The 10,756-nt window shown below is 36.5% G+C and overlaps 1 protein-coding gene and 1 pseudogene across 1 annotated transcript; one reads left to right on the plus strand and one right to left on the minus strand.

The window, feature by feature from the left end:
- Positions 1 to 1,946: 1,946 nt before the first annotated feature.
- LOC107588788 (aristaless-related homeobox protein-like) lies at positions 1,947 to 4,740 on the minus strand. Its single transcript, XM_016277025.1, has 5 exons — positions 4,620 to 4,740; positions 4,055 to 4,176; positions 3,615 to 3,656; positions 2,297 to 2,592; positions 1,947 to 2,187 (listed from the first exon to the last, which is right to left on the minus strand). Exons 1-5 carry the CDS (start codon positions 4,738 to 4,740, stop codon positions 1,947 to 1,949), a joined length of 822 nt encoding a protein of 273 aa, XP_016132511.1.
- A 13-nt stretch (positions 4,741 to 4,753) lies between these two features.
- Positions 4,754 to 7,404, plus strand: LOC107588789 (sperm-associated antigen 16 protein pseudogene; annotated as a pseudogene).
- The last annotated feature ends 3,352 nt before the right edge of the window (positions 7,405 to 10,756 follow it).

Raw genomic sequence — 10,756 nt, forward strand, 5'->3', positions numbered from 1 at the left:
ATTTGGACTGGCGGGAGCCAATAGGACTTCAGGAAAGGTTGGAAGGGAAGGAGTTCCCATAACGGAGAAATATCTCCGTGATGTCTCGTGAAAGCTCGAGAGGGAACCACGTGTTTTTCGAAATTCCGTCAATAATTTTCGGAACGAAATCTGCGCTGCGTTTCTCGATAACGATTGATCTTAGCACTTAAGAGCGTTTTCTACGGGTCATTTTACGATCGTTCGTTATTGTTTCACGTGCATTTCCCAAAAATGCACTTAACGCAATCGCACGTAGCCGTGCTTTAGGTGCTTCTTAGGAGTCGCTATCCGTTTGTCAAGTGCTGAAATGTCACATTATAGAATGGCTAGTAATTGTAGTACACGCGCGTTTATTGAAATGTTATCTTAATCTACGTTCCAGACAACTCGGATATAATAACTATTATTGTATTATATTATATATTATATTATATTATATTTATACGTATTATATTATACTTTACATAATAATATAGCCTATAATATACTTTATATAAAAATATATTATATTATATAATATCTACATAGAGACGTTATTTCCGGGTCCAATACATTGGTTTTCTTGTACGTCAGTAAGTCATTGACAGATTTGAAGCATATTTACATTACTTATTTTATTCTATTCATTCTAATAATTATAATTATTAAATAATTCTGTTTATTATTTATTCTATTATTTTATTCTTCTTCTACTTTTTCTGCCCTTTTCAATTATTTAATTTATAAATTCATAAAAAAACGACTAATAAAGTGTATATTATACACTTTATATTATAATCACATTGCACTTGAATAAAGTTAAAGGTGTAATCTGCCGATTGTCCTGCAGGTGACCGCATAAATCTGTCTTCTTACGATGCACTGAGGCTTTACGATTACTCCAGAGCACTCGTAGATCTACGATGATTTTCAAGTGCTACTTAAGTTACGATGCTTTTGGGAAACAGACCGTAATATTAAGATCAGTCGTACTATCCTTTTTACGAACTTCTTAGGCTTACGAAGCTTTTGGGAAACGCAGCCCTGTTCAGTTCCTCTCGCTCAACCAAAACACCGATAGCCTACATCCGCCAACTAAAGACGCGTATTTAGCGCACAATTCGGAATAATGTTGAAATGCAACTTTTGTGGTTGCAGAAAGGTTGCTTGAAAACGCTATTTTGTGCAAAAATAATTGGTTTTCTTTTGGCTATAAGATTATGCAAAGCATTTAAAAATTCAGATTACAAGGTCAGGAATTTACACAGTAAGCCTTTATAAATGTTGTTACCTGTCCATCATCCATTTATTTAAAGCATTATTAAATACAGAAGGAATTTTAAGACAGCACAAAACTTTTTCTGTTTTTTTTACTTTCACATTATCTTATTTTCCCTGGCTAATTCATCAAGAGAAGCATATGGATATTTAGTTTATTTCCCTGAATCATCGGTGTAACAAAATATAAATAAAGCTCATTGTAATGCATGGCAACATAACCATACCAAAACTATTTTAGTACTATTCTGCAAACACAGAAAGTGCAGACTTAAACAAATTCCTAATACTGTATGATGCAGAATAAAAACATGTAGAGTAAAACATCCCTTTTACTGTTACAGAACAAATTCAGGAAAAAGTGTTGAATATGTAACAGATTAAAAGCAGCTTGTCCTGTTGATTTGTTCATATATGGCTGTTTGTTGATTGTTGTATCCATTTACTAATGCAAAACAGGATCAATTTAACTTAATGAAGAAGAAAAAAACATTCAGCACTCTTTAACAACCAACAATAAACAAACAAAAAAAGCTTTAGAATGCTATGTTCGACTTCCACAGACTGAAAACTACATGTGTTTATTAATGTATCTATTATTAACTCTCCAGATATCAGTGCTTGTGCTTGACTTTGGTCTTTTGCCATCTCTCAAGTGAGAGTAAGTCTTAGCACTCCTCTTTTCCAGCCATTCCAGCAGCTGTGATGTGAGTCAGCTGAGCAGAATGCTCCTTTGCTTTGAGACGCAGTGCTGCTATGCTGGAAGCGCGGAGGTCTACTGTTGGAGATGAAGGTAAGGGTGGTGAAGAGGCGAGAAGGTTGTTGGTGAGGTGGGAGCATTGAATTGTACCCTCTATGGCAGGAAGGGGTATCCTTTGCAGTCCCATTGGACCTAAACTTGTAAAAAGTCTGATGAGAAATGTAACATAATATTATAACCATTATGAAGTGTGAAAGGTACATATAAGGTAAAGATAAATAAACAATGGTTTGTGTTGAATATGCAGATGAACCTCACCTTCCAAAAGTGGGGTTAATGAAAGCGGGATGTCTAAACATGGCCGCCCCTAACAGAGCACTGAAGCCATGAGGGGAGGCAGGGTTTGGGGGAGGCTGAGCCAGTCTTTGGAGGGGGGCAGGCCAAGACGGATCAATAGCAGGATGTGGGTTTGGGACAAAAGTATTCCCACTCAGGTAATGACACAAGGACTGTGCAGCAGGGGGGGTTCCAGTATAGTGTAGGCTCAGAGTGTGTGACTGGACCCCCGCCTTTTCCCTTTTCCTCCATTTTGCTCGTCGATTCTGAAACCAGACCTTGAGAGGAAACAATGCTTTTGTCAATTACAAGTAGTTACGAGTTGTTGTTGTTTTTTAAATTGTACATTTAGTAAAGCAATATTGTCACACCAAGCTATTGTCTCCTTAAAGTCGCCATAAAAATTAAGGCCTGTTTTATAGACTAGTCTTAAATAGAATAATGTTTGGTATTACAAGAAATACAAGAATTTGTTTTATTTTTGCATCTCTGAGAATATCCGCAAAGGGACAGTCCACCCCCAAAAAAGAATAATTCTGCCATTTACTCACTCTCACAGTCTTTCTAAAGCTGTATGATGTTCTGTCTTAAATGAACACTATCAAAGTCAGTGTGGTCCAATGTTTGTCCAAAGGTTTTTGACTTTCATTGTATGGGGAAAAAACAGTTGAAATGTTTATACTTCTTTTGTAATCCCAAAGAAGATAGAAAGTCATACTTGGAGATTGAGTAAATGATGACAGAACTTTCATTTTTGGGTGAACTGTCCCTTTTAACAGAGTTGTTTACTGATGAAGGTAAAAGGGGGTCCAAAATATATATTTAGTGGAAATGTTAAGAGAAATTAGCATTAACACATTAGTAACTTTCTAGGCCAAAATGTGTGCAAGTATATGGCTTGCTTTAGTTTCTTAAAAAATAAGTAAATAAATAAATAAAATGCGATTCTCCAAAACAGCTAAATAAACGAACATCTTATCTTGTGCCATTTTCCCTGTTATATAAATCTGACGTAATATAACAGATTTACAGTGCTTTTTCCATAGGCTATATCGTACATTCGTTTACGAATGGCTGTATGTTTAATATGAATCTTATATTTTTGACAGCCTGTCGCGCATGAATTGTTGCTGGCTTAATGTAGAATTTTAATAATAAAAAATGCATGCAATATAAATGAAATAGAGTTAGCGGTGACCTTAAGAATTTAGAATTTTTTATGCTTCTTGTTGAGGTATGTTGTGCCCAGTCGTGAACAGTGAAAGTGAACAGATTAATAGTGAATAAGAAAGTGACTTACTTGCACTCGTGCTTCTGTAAGATCAAGTCTCATTGCTAATTCCTCCCTTAAATTAGAGAGAAAAAACAAGTAGTAGCCTAGGTCGAGTGTCTTTATCTCGATTTTTACTAAGATTGACAATGAATTTTGCTAAAATTTAAAAATATATATAGTTATTCGTTTACATTCTTGACAAATATACAAATTCTAACAGGTCCTGTGCTATTGAAACTGTTAGCCTAATGTAAAGGTATTGTAACGAAAAGAAGCAGCGACAAAAAAAAAGAATTAAAATGAAAAATAAATACAACTGATAAAATCCAAATTATTTTTGTAGGACTTTTTTTTCATTTTAGCCTATTCAATTTTCATATGGCTGATTTTAAAATACTAGTACTGAAAATTATGTTGTCTTGAAGATGTGACGGAACCATCAACGAATCAGTAATATATATATATACCGCTGCTTCATTTTCGTCTGTGTGAATGTCTCTGGAGGAGTCTGTCAACGGGGCGAAGGGGCGGCGGAGCTTCGTTGGCAGGTGCATGTCTGGTCGAAGGGGCCACAAACTGTTTGGTGTTGCTGTGAGCAAAAATAATTGATCTAAATAATTATCAACAGGATAAATTAAGTTAAAGATATGAATATTGAAAATCTAATTAAACTTCCTTTAGAATACTCATCTAATAGCCAGACCACTTGTAGTGTCCGGCTACTATAATTTAATAACCTGCCTGTTTCGTATTTAATGAGTAGCTTACGCTATAGCCTACTTGTAACTGCAAATTGTTATTGTAATTAATTATAGCTAATAGTAGGCTATGCAGTAGTTGATTCACGGACACTGTAATGAACTTAGCCTATTTCAAGTAGACCATTAAAATAAATTCTAATGTAAGGCAGTAGCTTCAGTTAACAATTGAAAACTATTGTTGAGTTTACAAAAAAAAAAGCAATTCACTGGACAATAGGCTAAGTAAAAGCAACTAAAACAGAAACACAAAATTAAAGAATAAACAACTAACCTTTAACTTTTAAGGGACTTTTCCTTCCTAGAATACTGTCGATGCAGTACGAGGACAACAGAGGTGATTTACATTTGCAGTTTGTTTGGTCTGGATTATCCCCCTCTGCTTCGTTGCTCATATCTCTGGCTTTCATGAAGGCTACAGAAACCAGTGATCCTTGGGCGCGCGTCCTGGTGCTCTCTTTGACTGGTCCTCGCAAAAGCTAGCGCACGCCGACCTTTGTACTGATGCTTCAGCTTCCAAAACTCAGCCACAGCATCTGATTGGTTCTCAGGTGAAAGGCTCTGCCTCATCAGACTGTGTGATTCAGTTGAAATATACTTATCGTTTTGTCTGAAAATTCGAACTTTTTTCAATTCTTAACTTATTTACACATTTAGCAGATTTCATAGTTACCATTACTACTTTAGAATGTCAATAATAATAATAATAATAATAATAGGCATTATTATTATATTGTTTGAATTTTGAATTATCAATATTGCTTGTATTGCTTATAACCAATTGTATTGACTAAAAAACCTACCGTTTGCGTGCACATTTAAAGAAGCAAAAGGAAAGAAAGAAAGAAAGAAATGAGAATACTATTCCAAAAACACAATTCTTTACCTGTCATAGATTTATAATTGTACATTGTGTTTTTAAAACCGGTTTAGTGTTGGAATTCGCTCAGTTCACTGGTCCTTGAGCGCCATCTACTGTGTATTGCTTTATTAAATTTGTATAAAACTATAGTTTATAGTTTTGTGTCAATCTTATATATTTTATCATTTAATCCATAGGTGCATTTAAAATAAAACACGTAAAAATAACATGGAACTATCTTTACATCGTAGTATTTATACTCCTGGTCACGGTCTCATTGTCACCATGGAAACAATACACAACTTTGTATGGCACAACAAAGAGATGTGAAAAATGGCAGCCAGGTACGAGGTAGCAGAAGAAGCCGTTGACGGTCCATATTACCTCGAGAAAGTTTTAATTCCAGAAGACTCTGAGGATGATTATAAATACGACGAAGTGACTGTCGACGACGAACTCAGCATACCTGAGGGGGAAGAGGACTTGGAAACTGCTGTTAAAGCAGTGCGGGATCAAACTGATGCCACCGAACGCACAACACAGACTCAGAGGGTCAGTTCGGCGAAACATCCAGTTCTTAAAATACCTGAGGTGGTGGACGACTTTCTCCGCAATTATCTGGTAAAAATGGGTATGAAAAGAACATTAGGATGCTTCCAAATCGAGTGGTTTGAGATGGGGCACAAAGGCTTAATGAAAACAGACGTAATGCAACTCGTCCCTGATGTCTATACACACAACCAGCTCCTGGACAACGAGCTGAAAAACGTACAGAGAGAGCGGGATAGTTATAAACAGGCTGCATTTGAAGCTGGAGAAACCATAGTAAAACTTCAAAGAGAGAGGGACTTCCATAGGATGCAGCACAAGCGTGTTGTTCAAGAGAAGAATAGACTTATTGAGGACATTAAAAAGCTGAAGAAACACTATGCATCCTACGATCCTGCTCTTAGACAACTAAATGAGAAGTATCAGACAGTTGTGAGGCAGAAGATGCTGGTTAGTCTGGAGAGAGACAGAGCTGTCAGCCAGGTTCAGAACATAGACAGCTCTCTACGTACCGCACATTCTTTCCCAGGAACCCGAACAGCTCTAAAATCCCCTAACACACCACATCAAAGAGAAAAAATACAGAAGAGTCCAGAAAAAGGTGCACACCTGTCATGTGACAACATTGCATCAAATGATGTTATAAAAGACCCCAACAAAAACACGAGGCATCCTAAAGACTCTGAATTCCCAGCCAGCACTCGAGTCAATCCCTACTTGCCGCAAATCCAAGCTCTTTCCTCGCTAAACACCAAATCAGCCAACTTCTTTCTCTTCAGGTCTTTTAAAGCACACACAATGGCAGTGAGCTTCCTCACTCCCCATCCTCGTAAAATGATAGTAGCCTCCTCAAGTGATGACCAGCTTTGGAGATTATGGGGAATACCAGAGGGAGAGATGATCATGACTGGCAAGGGTCACACTGATTGGCTGTCATCCTGTAGTTTCCATCCCAGCGGTGGTTACCTGGGGACCACAAGTGGGGACACCACAGTTAAAATTTGGGACTTTGCTCAAGGTCGATGTGTGCTCAGTTTGGAGGGACACATTCACACCACCTGGGCCTGTTCCTTCCATTCCTGTGGTGATTTTGTGGCCTCTTGTTCTTTGGATAACACGGCTAAAGTGTGGGACTTGAATAGTGAGCGTTGCCGCTGGACTCTGCGTGGACATGTTGACTCGGTGAACAGCATTTCTTTCCTGCCCTTCTCAAATATTCTACTTACCTGCTCAGCAGACAAGACCCTCTCTCTTTGGGATGCCCGTGTTGGATTGTGTGCCCAGACTTTCTACGGGCACAAGCATTCATGCAACTACGCAACCTTCAATGCCACAGGTGACACAGTTGCTTCGTGCGACTCTTTTGGGGTGGTCAAATTATGGGATGTGAGGAATGTGTCAGCAATGGTGACCATAGACACTGGGCCGCATCCCAGCAATCAAGTGGCCTTCAATCCAAATGGAAGAATTCTAGTGGTGGCGAGTAATGATGGCACTGTTAAACTAGTAGAAGTGGCGTCTTTACAAATGTCGAGTGTAATAGCTCATGAAGATGCCGTTCAGAGTGTCATTTTTGACCATAAAGGTGAATACCTTCTATCTGCAGGCTCTGACGGTGCAATTCACATCTGGTCATAACAATATATATTTACAGTGCTTGAGAAATGGTTTTCAAATTTAAATACATTCTGACATTATTGTTATTAATAAATAAACATGTATTTGTTCAAAAAAATATGTTTCCTGTACACAAACCTCTAAATTCTAGAACAATTTTATAATAAGATTTAAATAACTAAATTAAACAACTATTAAAAGCAATTACTTTTTTTCCCCCAAAAAATATTTAACTTTTTTTTTTGTGCATTGGCACTTTACATTCACAAGCATAAGGGAACCTTTATTTACTTATATAATAATCATAAATGTAGACAACAGTTAATTTATTCTATGTTCTTATTATTTAATTTGTCTTCACCCATTTTTTTAAAACCTGCTCTCAGTCTGTAATTACATATTTTCCCATGTTCCTATATTTTTTCTATATTTCCTATATTTTTTAATTCAGCCCATTAAAAATGTAAAACCCCTTGTAGCAAATAAAAATCTGATACAGCTTTTCTCCTTGGTAGACTAGTTATTTTCACTGCAATGTGTATTTACACTACCTGTCAAAAGTTTGGATTCATTAGGATTTTTTAATGTTAATGATTTTTAGTTAGTCAATTTTTTTGTCTCTAAAGCTACAAAAATACAGTAAAATTCCAGTAAAACAGTAAAAAATTATATTGTGAAATATTATTACAATTTAAAATAACTTTTCTATTTGAAATGTAATTTATATATGTGATGGCAAAGCTGAATTTTCTTTACTCCAATTACTCCAGTCTTCAGTGTCACATGACTTTTCAGAAATCATTCTAATATGCTGATTTAGTTCTCAGAAAACATTTCTTATTTTGATCAATGTTTACAACTTTGATACACTACCGTTCAAAAGTTTGAGGTAAGATTTAAAAATAAACAATACTTAAATTCAGAAAAAGATGCATTAAAAATAATTAAATTCAAAAGTAACAGTAAGACATTTATAACGTTACAAAAAATTATTATTTCAAATAAATGTTGTTCTTTTAAACTTTTTGTTCATCAAAGAGCCCTAAAACGTATTATGGTTTCCACAAAAATATTAAGCAGCAAAAAACAGTTTTCAACATTGATAATAATAAGAACAATACTAACCGATAATAATTGAGCACCAAATCAGCCCATGGATATATCCATGAAATCCCTTTTTTTAAGCTTAATATACAATACAGATTGTTTTTATAGCAGCTTCACAGTATTAAGCAGGAAAGTGACAGAATCAATTATGCAAACGTCAAAAAAGAGCCAAATCCAGCAGAGCAGCAGTAGCAGAACAATCGTGTTATTATTCAATTCAAGTTTATTTGTATAGCGCTTTTCATGATACAAATCGTTGCAAAGCAACTTTACAGAAAATTACGTTTCTACAATATTTAGTAGTATCTAATCAGTGGTGACTTTCAGTTAATGTACATATGGCAGAAATGTACAGAAAAATAAATTAAAGACGTAATCAAACAGACGATGAACACTATTTACAGCAATCAAACTTATACCAAAAATGTGGTAGTTCTGTAAGTTGTTTCAGGGTTGGCATCATCTGAGGTCCTCTGAGGGGTTGCATCATCTCTTCTCAGGTGTTCTGGATCCAGACTGAAGCTTGTGTAAATCCTAGTTACCACGGGATGTCAATCAGAATCAGTGGCAGAAACAGAGAAACAAATAGAGACATAATTAGTGTAGCTGCTGTTCCAACCATATTTAGTAGTAGCTAATCAGTGGTGACTGTCAGTTAATGTACATATGGCAGAAATGTACAGAAAAATAAATTAAAGACGTAATCAAACAGACGATGAACACTATTAACAGCAATCAAACTTATACCAAAAATGTGGTAGTTCTGTATGTTGTTTCAGGGTTGGCATCATCTGAGGTCCTCTGAGGGGTTGCATCATCTCTTCTCAGGTGTTCTGGATCCAGACTGAAGCTTGTGTAAATCCTAGTTACCACGGGATGTCAATCAGAATCAGTGGCAGAAACAGAGAAACAAATAGAGACATAATTAGTGTAGCTGCTGTTCCAACCAAGCAAAATTGATTTGTTTTAAACCAAGCTAAAGAATAATAATGTGCATTTGATCAAATATAACTGCAGTACAAGATTATGAGATGCATTATTTGAATGCTTGGCCAAAGAGATGTGTCTTTAATCTAGATTTAAACAGAGAGAGTGTGTCTGAACCCAGAACGTTATCAGGAAGGCTATTCCAGAGTTTGGGAGCCAAATGCGAAAAAGCTCTACCTCCTTTAGTGGACTTTGCTATCCTAGGTACTACCAAAAGTCCAGAGTTTTGCGACCTTAGGGAGCGTGATGGATTGTAGCGAGGTAGAAGACTAGTTAGGTACGCAGGAGCTAACCCATTAAGGGCCTTATAAGTAAGTAATAATATGTTGTAACTGATACTGAACTTAACAGGTAGCCAGTGCAGAGACTGTAAAATTGGGGTAATATGATCATATTTTCTTGACCTGGTAAGGACTCTAACCACTGCATTTTGGACTACATGTAGCTTGTGTATTGAAGATGCAGGACAACCAGCTAGCAGTGCATTACAATAGTCCAGTCTAGAGGTCATGAATGCATGAACTAGCTTTTCTGCATCAGAAACAGGTATCATGTTTCGTAACTTGGCAATGTTTCTAAGATGGAAGAATGCTGTTTTTGTAATGTGGGAAAGATGATTTTCAAAAGACAAGTTGCGGTCTAATATAACACCCATATTTTTGACAAGAAACAACATTTATAAGACAGTTGTCAGATTTCATTGGTGATTTCACATATGAAATTTAATCGGAAGCTTGATGAACAGTTTTGGAGAATTTTATGTTTCCCTATTCAAAGAGATAGAAGCTGCACTTGCATGCCCGAGAGGCGTTTCAAAGATGGCCGCCGAGTGACATGACTTGTCTTAAAGGGGTCATATGATGTTGCTAAAAAGAACATTATTTTGTGTATTTGGTGTAATGAAATGTGTTTATGCGGTTTAAGGTTAAAAAAACATTATTTTCCACATAGCCTACTGTACATTGTTTCTCCTCTATGCCCCGCCTTTCTGAAACGCTTCGATTTTTACAAAGCTCATCGGTCTGAAAAGCGATGAGTGCTCTGATTGGCCAGCTATCCAGTGTGTTGTGATTGGCCGAATATCTCAAGTGTGTGACGGATATGTTATGCCCCTATCATACTGTGATGGAGCGACGAGACAAAAACATTTGTTGCATCCAGTGGGGACATAATACGGATTATAATGACTTATACTGTCTTTTTAAGCGTTGCGTTGCATTGCGTTGCATCGTGCCGCGCCGCGTAAACATAAAACCATGTCTGCATTTGTGATCGGAGAAATGACAAAC

Source organism: Sinocyclocheilus grahami, unplaced genomic scaffold (assembly GCF_001515645.1).
Source record: "Sinocyclocheilus grahami isolate Dianchi unplaced genomic scaffold, SAMN03320097.WGS_v1.1 scaffold107.1, whole genome shotgun sequence".
Classification (NCBI taxonomy): domain Eukaryota; kingdom Metazoa; phylum Chordata; class Actinopteri; order Cypriniformes; family Cyprinidae; genus Sinocyclocheilus; species Sinocyclocheilus grahami.

Excerpts from the sequence above, each read along its gene's own strand:
- LOC107588788 (XM_016277025.1), bottom strand. The coding sequence starts at position 4,740 with ATGAGCAACGAAGCAGAGGGGGATAATCCAGACCAAACAAACTGCAAA. Across the intron at positions 4,177-4,619 it reads AAGTCCCTTAAAAGTTAAAG|CAACACCAAACAGTTTGTGG; the intron begins GTTAGTTGTTTA and ends TTTTGCTCACAG. Across the intron at positions 2,593-3,614 it reads TTACAGAAGCACGAGTGCAA|GTCTGGTTTCAGAATCGACG; the intron begins GTAAGTCACTTT and ends TTTCCTCTCAAG.